The following is a 15,878-nucleotide window of genomic DNA, read 5'->3' on the forward strand; positions in this document are numbered from 1 at the left end:
TTTCAGTGCATTTCATTCTACGTTAATGTACAAGGTAGATGCTGTATTTTTTTTAATAGAAATTGTCTGTAAATTCTAAACCAGAACAGACTTTGATCCATGCTGCTGATAAAAATATAAAAGTATTCATAGATTTCATGGTATTACCTAATGTGATTTGTCACATAATTTGCTTTAAGAGAACCAAGTTGTAAAATTAGTACATAAGCAAAAAAGTTCAACTTTTTGCTGTATTCAAAAGAACAACACATACAGTTCCATTTAGTCTGTTTTTATGAGCAATAATAAGCACAGAGGAAAGCTGAACATCAGAACCCCAAAGAGGCAATAGCCTCTTAGTGCATGGAGAAAAAAATAAGTGAGCACTTCTACAACAAATCAAGATAAGAGATGAGTAAATTCTGCTGTATTAACCCAAAAAGGATAACCATGGGACTGTGCAGAAAGAAAAGTTTACTAGGAGTAAGAATGAGTGAAATATCAGCTGCGAAATACTCTTGTTTAACAACTAAAGGAGTAAGGTATCTTCTAGGGTACCACTAATAGCAGATATTTAAAAAATGTGAAAACTACTAAGCTAAATACAATACAGGGTAAACAGCTTTACCTCTTCTGTGAAGATATGCTATTGCTGATGCAAGACTCTGAATTATGTGCCTTGTTTCATTTTCTGTGAATTGACCTTTCCTGTGAAGAATCTCTTTAAGTTCTCCATCTTCACACAGTTCCATTACAAGGTACATTCGCTAACATGGAACAGAAAATATATTTCGATTATGTGCAATATTAAAACAATTACTAATTACCTTTAACTTACAATTATTTCAATTTTAAGAGCATTTTGTATATAACTTTTTACATATTTCTTATATTCCCCTGCCTATGCTTATGATCATATATTCTTATATTCCCCTGCCTATGCTTATGATCAGCAAGCTGTCTATAGATTAATGTCTAAAATATAAAAAGTAAAATTTACATTGGTTATTAGTTGATCTTCAAACAGCGAAGGCAAATTTCCTATTAAATAATGTATTTATCCTTAACACTATTTCGCTCCCTTATATATTTGGGAAACAGCCTCCTGGGAGGAGACTGTCCAGGGCCCTGTCCATCCAGGTCCATCCTCATTGGCCTTCCCCCTCCAGCTCCCACCCTCCCTCCTTGCCTGCTAGAAGCCTTGTGGCTGCGGCCTCCATTGTCGCCCACAAGGAGAGAGGCAGCAACAGGCCTTTGCGGCCTGCAGGTATGCTCCTGCTGCAAGGGGGCGGTGGGGGAGTTTGCAGCCTCCCTGAGCTGCAGCCCTGTCGCTGCTGTTGGGGGGGGAGCATTCCACTCCCTTTAGCCCACTTTGCAGCCCAAAGGGAGCTGCACCCACCCTCTCACACTCTCCTGCCTGCTGCCCCTTTCAAAGCCCAAATGGGCTTTGATACTAGTTATTTATAATTTGACTTATAGCCCACCATTCCTGTTGCTGGCTTATGGTGGATAACCCCATAATTTCAAACCCCACAATAAACCCCATAAAAACCATAAAACCCTTACAACACATGAAGGCAGCAGAATAAAATACCCTGCACCAGGCCCGCTCAACAGAGGGCATATAATCGCCTCAGGTGGCTAACTGGGAGCCACTGATTATGTCATTGGCTCAGGGAGGGGCCCATATCGTAACTGTCCTGGTCTCAATGAGAGACCTGGTGGAAAAACTCCATCTTACAGGCCCTGTGGAATTGCAAAAGCTCCATCAGGACCCTCAGCTCTCCCAGGAGCTCATTCCACCAGATCGGGGCCAGGACCAAAAGGCCTGGCCCATGCTGAGGACAGGCAAACCTCCCTTAGGCCAGGGATTGCCGGTAAATTCATATCTGCAGAGTCAAGTGCCCTGCGGGGAGCATAAAAAGGAAGGCAGTCCCGCAAAAGGAAGGCAGCCCTGACTGCAGATGATCTTAAGGGTTAATAATTACACTCAGATTCTGTTGACATTCACCAAACTTAGAGGTTTCTTATGGGCACAAATATATATATTATAGATCATTCATATGCAAACAGAGGTTTCTCCATAGAAATGAATGAGGATTCCAGCACATGGACAATTTTGATGTACATCTCTGAATATATACAAAAGTGAATGTGAAAGAACAGCTGATATCTGTGGCTATCTCCTCCAAATAATTAGAGTATTCCAAAGGCCCTAAGGGAGGAATTCTCATATGAGTAAGGAGTTCCTAGTGAATTTTGTCCTACATAAGAAGTACCATGTGCACATCACAAAGATGATAATATCTCAATTTAAGAATGATCTGATCCTCACTCAGACCCATTCCACACTGGCAAAGCCACAATGGGCTGCCAACAGGTGTTTGGGCCAGGGCAGGTCAGCCCACCTCTTCCCAGGTCCAGACGAGGGAGCATTTTCTCTGCTGCACTCAGTCCACCCTGGATTTGTCCCTCCAGATGAGGCAGCTGGGGCTGCAAGGTTTTGCCATGCTGTATGGTGACAGGAGCCTGTTTCATTTTGTTTGAAGAATGTGGTATCGCATAACAATGTAATACCGTGTTCTTCAACTAAAGTGTAGTGGAACCACCTGGGGCAATTTTTTGTCCCTTCCAGGATACTGTAGTTGCAGCTGCTGTTGGGGAGGAGCCGGGCCATGATGGCCCAACTCTTCCCTTTCCGATGCCCCAAGCCCAACATAGGCCCTGTCGGTGCCTGGGGCAAAAAAGGGAATGTGTAGATAGATAGATTAGATAGATTAGATAAGATTAGATTAGGATAGACAGACAGACAGACAGACAGACAGACGCACGCACGCACGCACGCACGCACAGACAGTATCAAAAAGAGGTTGAATTTATAAAAAGTTACCTTGGGTGTCTCAAACACTTCTTCAAGATGTATTATATGTTCATGATTTACTCTTTTCAAGATGCCAACTTCTCGTTCAAGTAGTTTTACAGCAGAACTTCCAGCCTTAATTAGCATGAAAAACACATTACAATGCTTCTATTGTTCATCATTAAACAGTTTTTTAAAAAATACCACTGTGCCACTTGAGATGCAGCTTTCATAGCATCAGTTGTTATCAGATGGTCACGAGAAGACACCTGGCTTATCACCTCTCTTTGCCACACACACACATGCAGAGGGAACACATATCAGTAAATGTGTATAAGGCAAGCTGCCTTATACTAAATCAGCCCACTGGTCCCTCAAGGTCAGTGTCATCTATTCAGACTGGCAGTGGCACTCCAGGGTCTCAAGCAGAGGTCTTTCACATCACCTACTGCCTGGTCCTTTTAAGCAGATTTTTGATACAAAGGAGATGCTCTTCCTCTGAGCCACAGACCCATCCTGAGGGCCATCACAAGAAACATAAGGTCTATGAATTTCTAGACCAAGCAGGGAGTGTAGTGCAGAACTTAGCTGTCTTTTAAAGTCCAGGACACATAAGCCAGCAAAAACTATGGCATAGCCCATAGAGGACCATGCAAGGGGTGGGGAGATCCCTCCTTCCATGGCCCTAAACACTGGCACAGGTTAGGATGCTGGCTAAGCCTGCAAGCCAATCACATGATTCCATAGAAGACAATCGTAACCCTTCCCCATTGTTTATATAAACCCTATTCAGTACATAGCTTAGATGATAAGGCACATAGGCTATACATAAGGCTATACTTCTTTGGCCCATACTGTACATACTCGCAGTACTGAGGTTTGCATTCTGCACAGGGCTTTTTACCCACTCCCAGTTCAAATAAATTCGTCCCATCTACACTGAATTCAATTTCCATTTTGATTTGGGGCACTTTAAATTTTCCCTCTGCAACATGCATGATTGATCCAAAGTGACCCTAGCTTTCCCTGCAATATCTAGAAGTGGATATAACCCTTGATATTTGAAAAATCGCCATCAGTAAATGTGCACATTTCTGCTTTTTGTGAATTAACTTCCTTCTCCGTGCCTCATAGCAAAGCAGTCATCCCTGATTGGCCAGGGCATCAGTTCAAAGACTTCCTGGTTCCCAGTTTCAAGGCTTGTCTTGTCAGTCAAACTTTATTACAGTCGTTCAGACCAAGTTATATGAAGTTAATACATAAAAGACCAAAAGAATATGGTCATTTAATATAATACAATTTAAAACATATCATAAAATAGAACTTAAAATTATGCTACTTTAGAGCTTCGGATTTTTATGACGGCGGCACAAAACTTAGCCAGCTGAGTTGACACCGGGGACTCATTACTTAGCAGCCTCTTTGCTTGATCTGCATCATGATGTTCTGGCAACTTTTTAAGGAGTGGTTCAATCAAGTTGCTACGAATGTCTACATAAGAAGCGCAGTGGAACAATATATGCTCTCTTGTATCAATTTCACCACTCCCACAAAAACATTGTCTCAATGTAAGAGGAATGTTCTTATAGCGACCCTCTACAAGAGCTGAAGGCAAGACAGAGCATCTTCCAAGGGTAAATGCCCTTCTTTGTTTACTTATTACCAGCTGAGACAGATAAGTGGTAGGGGCCAGAACATATCTTGTTTTAACTGGGGCCAAAAAAGTTGGAGCTTTACTCAGATCCAGTTGTCTTAAAGTGACTGTGCTCCTAAGGCCCTAACTTCTCTCAGCAGAGATTTGCCTTGTGGATTTATTCCCCCCTCCTCTGCTGTCTCCAATCCTCTTTCCCTCTCCCTCCTCGTTCAAGAAAAGGAAGAAAGAGACTCCTGCTGCGCTTGGCTCCCCTCTCCGCTCTAAGCTTCCCCAATCAGGTGCAGAACACTTTCTGTTTCAGTGGGGAGGAGGGATAGAAGAAGACCTGAGTGCAAATTGATTTGAATTCAGCAGGACCCACAATGGAAAAAAACAAAGTAAGTGCAGAATCAGCCTGGGTGTTGGAACTGCATAAAACAGGCACTTAGCAGCATAAAAGGGGCTTTAGCACAAACAGCCAGGGGAGTGGACAAGAATTGTTGCATTTACCTAACACTGTTCTGCTCAGAACCATTATAGGTATTCCATCAAAAGACACAGACACCAAAAAGAGACTCTGCTGTCCTAATGGGGGATTGTAAGGAGAATACACCCCATACAGGCAAAGGAGTTGGCTCCCACCTGGGACCACTGCAAGTGTCTGTGCCTGCCCCCCCCCCGACCCTTTTATGTGTACTACCTCAAATACCCTGTCTAACACAGTAGTTGAGACCAGTATGTGTGCACAGTGGTGAAGGGGATGGGGAAACAGCAAGTATGCTAGCACTCCAGAACCAAGCCATCAGCACAATGTAATTTCATATACAGTGGTTCAAACGTATAATCAGTCCCTCCTCTCATCTTTCTTCCACTTGTAGGTTATGTGTATGCATCTGTCAACGGAATATATCAGGTGACTGCAAAGATGAAAATTATTATTTACTGTAATCTGCCTTTTTGCATACTCTTGTATGGGTAACTTCAGTCACAAAACTCCAACAAAACAAAAGCATCATGTATCTGATTAAACATCCTCTGGTTTACAAAAGCTTTTGCTGAAATAAATTTGCTAGTCTTTAAGGTGTTACTAGACTCTATGTATTACAGTGATTTCAATGTATATTAAATAATACTATCATGGCTGCATATAGAAAGCTTTTATCTACCAGAAATAACGCCTACCTTTTCCCGGTTTACTTTCTTGATTGCCCACTTCATACCCGTTTCTCTGTGAGTTACTTCAATCACCACTCCAAAGCTGCCTTGTCCTAGTTTTCTTCCAAACAAATAAATTTGCTGGAAAAACAAAGAATAATAATTCATAATACTGATACTGATACTAAAAGAATTTAATAGAGGAATGTGGTTAAAGAGGAATGCTTTAAAAAGTTCATATCTAGGAATGAGGAGAATAGCAGAGACCTATAGATTTCAGCTATTTGGTAGAAGTCATGAGCAATTAAAACCCAAAATCTCAGCCAAAAAACTGCAAAAGAAAATTATGTATTAAACATTAAAAACAATAATACATGCAGACCAGGAAGGTTTTGTAAACATCTTTGTTTCTCACCTATAATGGCTTCTTAGGCAGTTACAGTCTTCTAAACCAGTGGTCCCCAACCCCCGGTCTGGAGACTGGTACCGGTCCCTGGATCAGTCGGTACCGGGCCGCAGCTCCTGCTCGTTCTTCTCCCCGGCTGCTGCTTCGGGGGCTGGCAGCGCCCCCCCAGCAGACAGCGGGAAGTCAGGGGCACCGGCGGGAAAGAATCATAGAATCATAGAGTTGGAAGGGGCCATACAGGCCATCTAGTCCAACCCCCTGCTCAACGCAGGATCAGACCAAAGCATCCTAAAGCATCCAAGAAAAGTGAGTATCCAACCTTTGCTTGAAGACTGCCAGTGAGGGGGAGCTCACCACCTCCTTAGGCAGCCTATTCCACTGCTGAACTACTGACTGTGAAATTTTTTTTCCTGATATCTAGCCTATATCGTTGTACTTGTAGTTTAAACCCATTACTGCGTGTCCTTTCCTCTGCAGCCAATGGGAACAGCATCCTGCCCTCCTGCAAATGACAACCTTTCAAATACTTAAAGACGGCTATCATGTCCCCTCTCAACCTCCTTTTCTCCAGGCTGAACATTCCCAAGTCCCTCAACCTATCTTCATATGGTTTGGTTCCTTGGCTTCAGATCATCCTCATCGCTCTCCTCTGTACCCTTTCAATTTTATCTACGTCCTTCTTGAAGTGAGGCCTCCAGAACTGCACACAGTACTCCAAGCAAGTAAAGCAAGGGCTCAGGTGGCAGAGGCGACGTCCCTCAGCAAAAAAATACCCCCCCCCCCAGGCCTCAGTAAAATTGTCAAGCATTGATCGGTCCCCGGTGATAAAAAGATTGGGGACCACTGTTCTAAACCCATCACATTCCAATTGCCTGCTGAGGGTAGCACCACAATTATCTCAATGGATGCAAGAAAAGTATCAAAAACTCTCAATCTAAAAGTAATTTTAATTTACTTTAACTTATAAAATATATCCTCGTTTTTCTGACCAACTTTCCAAAGTCAGTTGTAATGCAGTCAAGTTCATTTCCCCCTAACACTGATACCAACTGTTAACAGCTTTTCATTTTAAAAAATTCTATAAACCCAGCAATTTAAGCCACTATTTGTTTGGCTTGGAAACATACACCAGGCAATCCTCATGGAATGTATCATGCAACAAAACTGTTCCCAAGAAAGTCCAAATGAATATTATTCTATACTAACAAAGATAAAAATGTGTAATCTAGAAAAAGTTCAACGCAACAGAGTTGCAAACCTGTATTGCTGCGCCATCATCTATTCGTGTGTGAGGAACTTTGCATTCTGTGATATTGCTTCGAACGCTTGAGGAAAAGAACACTGGTCTGTGAGAGTCTGTTATAGATGATTTTGACACCTTTGGGAATATAAAAAGAGAAGAGTGACATTAAAATAGAAGTCATTGTTTTAAAAGGCTGTATAATGTTTTGTACCAACATATGAGGACAGAACATGCAAGTTACATGACACAAAAATGCTGGAAGTGAGACAAGAGCTAGAAAAGGTGAACAGGTTTCAAATCAGTAGTAAAATATGTATATTGGGATGACTAGTGAGCCTTTATATACAAGAGAGAACTTGTATATGAATACTATATAATTCTTTGATATCATACCAACAAGGAGGTAATTGTGGGTGAATCCTGTTAGCTTTCTCTATGAAAAGTAAGTTACTCTTGATCACACATAACCTATTCAAGATTATATTAAGGCTGCATCCTTCTTTTTAAGAGTTTTACTTTAAGGAGACCAGTGTATGGTAATGTACCAAATTATGAATTATCTTCAGAACTTTCATATTTATGTGCATATTATTGTATTATTTTTAAATGTGTATTTATTACCGATATCTGCAACAAAGACTTTTAAAGATTCCCACTCTGTGTTAAGAGTGTATTGCTTTAAAGAAGATATTATAATATTTGATTACTCAGTTCCAAAAAAATATATTATGTAACACTTGATGGGAAACAAAAGAAATGGCCTGTCAATAACTTTTCCTTAAAAGACTAAAAAAATTTTAATCACATCTGAATTTTTTTACCTGTTACTGTAACTTAATTCATAGTCACTATTACTGCGATCTTTGAGATTAACAAAAATATTGTATAAACATTAAGCTTTCAAAGAGGGCTGCCCAACATTCCTTTCTACTGATAATATATACCTTTGTGATTGTGGATTATTTCATTTATAACATAATCCTAAACCCTTTCTTTTAAATGGTTCTCAAACTGCAGGTTGAAACCCAAAACAGGAGCAGTGTGAGCTGAAACAAAAAAAAATTCTGGGAGTTTAGTGGCAAATTTGGATTTCTCCATGATATTATATTTATAAACAGTAGATATGAAAATAAAATGTAAACGTGTTTGGTATTAGCTGAAATAAGTTTTCTATGGCTTATGTCGGAGAGAAGGAGTCTGGAATTACTTTGCAAGTGGGCCCCACAAGATATAGTGAGGGTCCTGCTTCAAAAGTTGAAAAACCACTGATTCAGGTTGGTACCAGAGTAAAGTTTGTAAGGATCACAGAAGTCTCAAGGAAGGAGCAGGGATACTAAAACTGTTCATTTTGTTCCTCCTACCCCAGCGCTGGCACAGCATTACACCAGCAACAATTCTGGCATAATCGGGAAATTTTTCACAGAAGTCATCCCCCCCCAGCTGGCCACCCCCTCCCCGGCAATTCCCCGGCTTCCCTGGGGGCCTCGGAGCAGGGCTGCCGCGTCCCTCACGTTACAGGCCTCCTCCGAGGTCCAGAGGGAAGCCTCCCCTGCCCGCCCCTCTCCCTGTCGACTCTGTGGCTTCCCTGTGGGCCTCGGAGCAGGGCCACCATGTTGCCGACACAGCGGGCCTATTCCGAGGCCCGCAGGGAAGCCTCCCCCACTCACCCCCTCCCTGCTGACTCCACGGCTTCCCTACGGGCCTCGGAGTAGGGCCGCCATGTTGCCAATATGGCAGGCCTGCTCCGAGGCCCACAGGGAAGCCTCCCCCTGCAGGGGAGGCAGTAGGTCAATGGGCCAATCGGAAGGCATGAAGCGCCTTCTAATTCACAGGGGGCTGTTGTCATTCCGGGACCAAGGGGGCAAGGGGCCAATTGGAAGGCGCTCTATGCGCGCCTTCCGATTGGCTGATTGGTCCCTCCGATTGTCAGTCTGGGGCCAAGGGGCCAATGGCCTCTGTTTCCTATCCCGGACTCGGCCCGCTCCCCCTTAGCCTTAGCAAATTATTTATACGGCTCTCCGAGTGGTTTACAGATGAAGAAATACTTTCTCTGATCCATATTGAATTGGTTGCCCAATAGTTTAATTGGATGCCCCTTACTACTGGTATTATGGGACAGAAAATATTTTCTCTATCCTATGCATAATTTCATAAAACTCTATCTTGTAAGCCACATTACATCCCTACTAGGAATGGGAAGGCGACTGTAAGCCGCTTTGAGCCTCCTTCGGGTAGGGAAAAGCGGCATATAAGAACCAACTCTTCTTCTTCTTCTTCTTCTACTGGGGAGAAAGGGCGGTTTTCAATGGAGAAAATATATATTTTTTTAAATTTAGTCTTTAAACTGAATGGCCCCACACTCCTAGGCGTTTCTTCAGAGGACAAACCTCTTAATCATCTTGGTTACTCTTTTCTGCATTTTCTTCTAGCTCCGCATCATCTTTGTTTCCTTTGATTCCTCCCTTCTTATTATCTACGCATGAACACTACCCATGCCAACAGTAATCCATGCCAAAATTACAGGCTCTGGCTGGTTGCTTCCGTATAGGTGTTATGGGCACATCCACTAAATAACTGGTGTGTTGTGGAGGGGTTGATGTGGGCTCCAATCCATTTTTTTATGTTCCCCATACTGCGGAGTTCATTTTTTTCTGACATATTTTTCCTCTTATGAGGGACTGTAGTGCCCTATTCAGCAGCACCAGTGCTGGATCAGCAATCCACCAACCTTCATGGTTTAGGTTTGGGATGCTAGTATGTTTCATTTTCCAGTATCAGTAGTCAGCTGAGAATAATAAACACTAACTATTCTCTTTCAAAATTGTCCTATTAAAAACAACCCAGTTTTCAAAGCAAATGTGAGCACTATTTATTGTGGGCCTGCGGTGGGAGAACAAAGTCTGCTTACCTCTTTTGTAAGAGATGCTCCTTGGCAAGTCAAAGAAACAAGCATGTCTTGAGATTCTGAACACTTATTCACTGATGTAGAGGCAGTCAATGCCTCTGATACAACTTCTTTACAGTAGATGGGGCTGTTTTGGCAATGGAGGCAAAAAGATACAATGTTGCTGGCTTGAATTGGTCCTGAGCACTGAATGCATTTTACTGTCTTCTTTTCCTGATCAAGGTCAGCCATCTGCTCCATTGTGTAGATGCTGCTGTGAAGATTAAATGATAGGACAAAGATTGGCACCTCTAAATCCTATGATGGAAAAAGCAGAACAAAAGGCTGGGAACTAGAATGGTAAGATCACAGTTAGTAGACTGGGGGTATAAAAATTTCACTAATAATGACTATCAGACAGCCAAAATAGACTAATACAATTTCTTTGAATATATGGCAAAACTAGAGAATCACAAGAAAAATCCAGTTTTAAGAGCAAGTTATTCACCAAGCAAAAGAGCATTGTTAGGTGACCACAAGGAATTTCACAGTTTTTAAATGATACATTTTTGTCCTCTATGACAAATAATTATTATATACAATACTACAGTATAATCATCTTCTGTATACTAATAGTAAAATCACCCAAATCTGAGGATACCTAAATCCAGTGACAGGAGCTGTGAATGGGTAAGACACATCTTACCCATTCACAGGGGGTAATACTCTCTCACACACTCTTCAACATCTATATGTGCCCCCTGGCCCAGCTGGTCTGGGGCTTTGGGCTGGGTAGTCACCAGTATGCAGATGACATCCAGCTTTACCTTCTGCTGGACATCGGGCTGGACTCCCCCCTGGATACATTTGCCAGATATTTGGAAGCAGTGACTGAAACTCAACCCCTCCAAGATGAAAGTTCTGTGGCTGGGCGGGATGGGGCAGAAACAGGCAGCACCTCTCCCATTCCTGGACGGGGTACACCTAACACCTGCACCTTCAGCCAGGAATTTGGGAGTGATCTTTGATGCCTCCCTTTCCAGGGAGGATCAGATCACTAATGGAGCCTGGACCGCATTTTTCCATCTTCACCAAGCGCAACTACTAGTGCCCCACCTGTCCTCGCAACACTTAACCACAGTGATCCATACAACGGTCACTTCCAGGTTAGACTACTGTAACTCGCTCTGCACAGGCCTTCCCTCGGCTTTGATCCAGAAATTGCAGCTGGTACAAAATGTGGCTGTAAGGGTCGTCACTGGAACACCTTGAAGGATCCATATTCAGCTGGTGCATTAGTTACCAGCCGGCTCCCAGGTCAAGTTCAGGGTTTTGGTTTTAACTGTCAAGGCTATACGTGGCCTGGGTCCTTCCTATCTGCAGGAACACTTATCTGCTTATGCACCCTACAGAACACTTTGCTCTGCGGGTACAAATCTACAGGTTGTCCCGGGCCCCCGGGACATTCACCTAGCCTGGTGGAATGAGCTCCCAGGAGAGCTGCGGGCCCTAATGGTACTATCAACATTCCGCAGGGCTCTTCCACCAGGCTTTTGGTTGAGGTTGGGGAGGAGGAGCTGTCCCAGGATTTACGAACTGAAGGTCCCACCTAGTGGAAGGCACTCTGTGAGATCCACCTGGTTATGCCAGAGTATGGATGCAGTTGAGGTAGGTGATCTACCAATTTGGGATAGGGTAGGAATATTGTTTCTCACATCTGTTGGAGTTTTTAGATTGTACTATTACAATTAATTGAGGGTTTTCTTATGGGAATTAATTGAGGGTTTTCTTATGGAAGTTGTATTTTATCTTTTATCTTTCTGTAAGCCACCTCGGGCTGACTTTGTTGGGAGGAGTGGGGTATAAATTAAATTGTAAATAAATATTTCTATAAACCTGAAAAATGCCCTGGGAGTCAAGAAAAATCTGAAATAAAAAAATAAAAATGTTTTTTTTTAAACAAAAACCCAAAAGCGATAAAAGAACTGTCTACAATTTCAAGAAACAGAAACCCTCAATGACTATTGCTGGGCAACTGCAGCATTCCACGTTGGGTTTCTATGAGGAAAAAAACAGGAGAGGGCAGCTGAAGGGTTCTTTCTTTGGTCTTGGGGGAGGACTCTTGAGGCCAGGCCATTCTAGGGTTGCCAGCTCCTAGAGATTTTGGAGTTCAGCAGGATACAATGCCATAGAGCAATCCAAAGCAGCCATTTTCTCCGTGAGACAGATCTCTGTTGTCCACCTGAAGGTTGGCACCCTAGGCCTGGCAGCAACCACTTGATGACAATATCTCCAGATCTGCATGACTCATGTAGGCCTAACTGCTTGCACTGTTCAGCAGCAGCCACTCTATGAAGGTCAGTGTGGTATAGGGTTAGCTACAGAGTAGGGTCTGAGAGACCCAAGTTCAAATTCTGATCCTGCTGTAGAAGCCCACTGGGTGATTTTTACCCTAACCTACCTCACAGAGTTGTTGTGAAGACAAAAGTAGAGAATTATGTAAGGTGCCTGGGCCCACACTGTGGGAAATGGTGGGATATGAATGAAATGAATAATATAGCTAAAGATAGGTGACAAAATAGGTTGGTGAATGGCTAAGAAGAAAAACATGAAGCATAGAAGGGGACGAGAAAATGGGGGATTGCTAGGAGAAAGGAGAAATAATCTGGGGTAGGTGAAAGAAATGGATTGACCCAGATATGACATATTTATCCCAGTTCAATGTGAAGGCCCAAGGGTATCAGGGGCAAAGCAGCTAAGGAAATATGATTGGCTAGCAACTCAGTGGAGGGGGTAATGAAAAGCCACACATCCAGGTAAGAATATACTTTGCAGTTCTTCACATGTAAGTGGGCCACTAATGCAGACATGCACTTATTTGTTTGTTTATTGCCACACTCCCAGACCAGGCCAGTTTGAGGCGATTTACAGTAAAATCCCCAATAAAACAGTAGATAAAACAACAGACGTAAACCCAACTGGTGGCAAAAGTGCCAGTTACAACCCCCTCCCAGCTTACCAGTCCAGAATTAGGTAAACACCCTGAGGGCAGAGCCCAGACTGAAAGAGAGAGAAGTACACTGGTAGCAATTGTGGCCACATGGGCTAGGTATCTAACCTGGGTGTATAGTAATGTGAAAATAAGGCCAATAATAGCAAACCAGAAATGAGGACAGAGTAGGTTCAGAACATCCAACAGTGTGATCAAAAGAAATCTTGGGACCACTAGGAATTTGTTGAGAGGTCTTAAATCTAAGATCCTTTTTTGTAATCCAGGAAATAATGAGAATATAAAGCAGCATTGGATTTAATAATGGCCACTTTATTGAGGAGTTGGAATACCTCCTATTGTAACTCAGGATGGGGTATGGTGAAGGGAGAAATAGGGGGATGACCTATTAAGAACAACATTAGAACTGTCCTTTCTGACACAGCTTTTGCCTCTTATCTACTGGAAGAATGCCTATTTTAACTATCAAAATCCAAGATTTGAGAAAAATTTCATGTAGGGATGAGCACTTGGTAGCATTGTGCCTGAACAAGAGCCAAGGACGATCTGGAGCAGTGAGGCAGCAAGTACCCAGCACTAGACAGCCTCAAGTAGATGCAAGGCAGGAGACAGCACAGCTACCAGAGATCATAATCAGCACAGCCTCCCTGGAACCAGCAGCCCTGAGCCTAGCAATGGCAGCAAATAGCAGTGACCATGAGACCCTGGGAAGCCTGCCGGTGCCTACCTTTTGCTGTTGCTGTGGGTAGGGGTTCCAGCCACTTCCTCTGACACCTTTCCTCTCACAGATAGGCTTCTCACACCACCTCCACCACTATCACTCAGCCGCTGTCTGCACTGCAGAAAGAGAGGAGCTGGCCAGATCCCCATAGGCATTGTATAGCATTCCACTCCAAACTGTCAGGTGGCCTGGGGTTGGCTCAGGTGCCTGTGACCCCTCCCCTCCCTTCACTGGGCCACCACTTCTTAAGAGCACTCACAGTGGCCAGAGAGGCCCCACCCTGTACCAAATGTTGTGGCAATCCATGGCCTCCCCCTACTATACTGTTAACCCTTTGCTGTTGTCTGTCCTCAAGAGGTGCCCACAGCCCCAATATTTCACCTACCCAGCATTACCCAGCATGCAGTGGTGCATGTAGGAACATCAGTGAGCCAAATACCAGCCACTTAAGCCCAGGAGATCCAAGCTGGCTGGTTCAGGGCATTTTTAGCTTACCCCAAACTGCAATTTTCAGTTCATGCTCACCTCTAATCTTATGTACACTGTGTGGAAAATTCATAGTAATTATATTGAGAAGGTTCCTTGTTTCAAATATTTAGGGGTCTGGTTTCACTGGAGATCAACTTGGTCAGTGCAAACTATTAATGTTAAAAATTGGCTACAGTAGCCACAGAGCAGAAATATAAACTTTATAAAAGTCACAGGGATACTGTATTAGTAAAATTATTTTTTTATTCAAAATACAAACATGCTTAAAGCCATTAACACTTTTAATGTATTTCCTTAATTTAACAGTCTTTGATAACTGACACCTCTTGTTCTGAATTATTGCATCAAAATCTGGAGTCTATGTCTGTGCTGTAACTATCTTCAATATACTGTTCAGATGTAAACTGAAAATGTACTTCTAATTTATTGACATTTATTACAGAGCTGTCACAGGTGTATGTTGTCCTAAACATAGACAAAATTTAAAAGTAAAATCCCTAAATTGGGGATAATTCAGACACAAAACCTGCAAAAATGTGCTGATATCAACTTCAGAAAGTTTATCCTGTAGTACAGGATTTCACCTGAGATCAATTATTTCCATCTGGAGCTCCTCTGGAACCTCATGGACATCCACAGAAAATGGATTATGGAAAATACGAAAATCTTTGCATAGGTTTCTGAAGTGAGAAATTTTTTTCTTGGAAATCATTCTTTATTTCAGAATTTTTTCTCCTATACTTCTCTCTGGCAATATATTTGATCACTAGTCAAACATTTCATGGGGGAAAATAATAAATTATTTTCTTGAAGCTGCTTTCCCCAAAGCTGAAGCTTCATCTCAAAGGTATAAATGTTATATAAAAAAACCGTGTCATAACTTTGTTCCAACTCTACATCTTTGTGTTGAGACAGTTCACACAATCTAATATCTATCTAATGCTATCACACAATCTAAAAGCAAGATCTTAAAGCCATTCGTTATCTTGTAATTCAGGGACAGCCTTCCTTTTTCTATCCATAAATATTTGTATTTCACATCATAGTTCATAGAAGGGTTTCAATACAGATCAACAAGTTAACTATTGCACTTCAATATGATCATGTTTTCCTCCAGAAGACTGTTAATGCCTATGATTGGAACCTCTGGCATTAATAAAATTGACAGTTTTTATGACCACACATCACATTATCCATCATCAGTGTGTTACTGCATAGCTTCCTGGTACAAAATACAGTGAAAACTGAACAACTGATGCTGTGGGTTTGCAGTTACCTTTCTAAAAATTTTTTGTAACAACTCCAGCTCCCCACCACCACCATCTGTGGTGCCCCACCTCAGATATAACAGGCAACAACACACCTCTAAAATCATGTAGCCCCTTTATCATGGTTCTTGATTGCTCACAAGAGAGTCAGTCTTTGGTGAAAATTAGTTTCCACTTTCTGGAGAACAGAATAGTTCCCACAAGTATTTATTTGGAATTTATTTATTTTA

At 42.4% G+C, this 15,878-nt stretch overlaps 1 protein-coding gene across 16 annotated transcripts in view; it reads right to left on the reverse strand.

Annotated features, from left to right (window-relative positions):
• Positions 1 to 15,878, reverse strand: part of STK33 (serine/threonine kinase 33) — a 72,887-nt gene that overhangs the window by 23,739 nt on the left and 33,270 nt on the right. For 9 of the 16 annotated variants that reach the window (XM_077321726.1, XM_077321731.1, XM_077321717.1 and 6 more), the window contains 5 exons: positions 10,185 to 10,434; positions 7,292 to 7,411; positions 5,655 to 5,768; positions 2,870 to 2,974; positions 608 to 746 (listed from right to left, as the gene is read on the reverse strand). In XM_077321726.1, coding sequence (XP_077177841.1) covers positions 608 to 746; positions 2,870 to 2,974; positions 5,655 to 5,768; positions 7,292 to 7,411; positions 10,185 to 10,421 — 715 coding nt within the window. In that variant the 5' untranslated portion in view covers positions 10,422 to 10,434. Of the gene's footprint in view, positions 1 to 607; positions 747 to 2,869; positions 2,975 to 5,654; positions 5,769 to 7,291; positions 7,412 to 10,184; positions 10,435 to 13,897; positions 14,008 to 15,878 lie in introns of all 16 variants that reach the window. The other 7 variants (XM_077321730.1, XM_077321722.1, XM_077321727.1 and 4 more) reach the window with 2 other exon arrangements.

Source organism: Paroedura picta, chromosome 2, assembly GCF_049243985.1.
Source record: "Paroedura picta isolate Pp20150507F chromosome 2, Ppicta_v3.0, whole genome shotgun sequence".
Lineage (NCBI taxonomy): Eukaryota > Metazoa > Chordata > Lepidosauria > Squamata > Gekkonidae > Paroedura > Paroedura picta.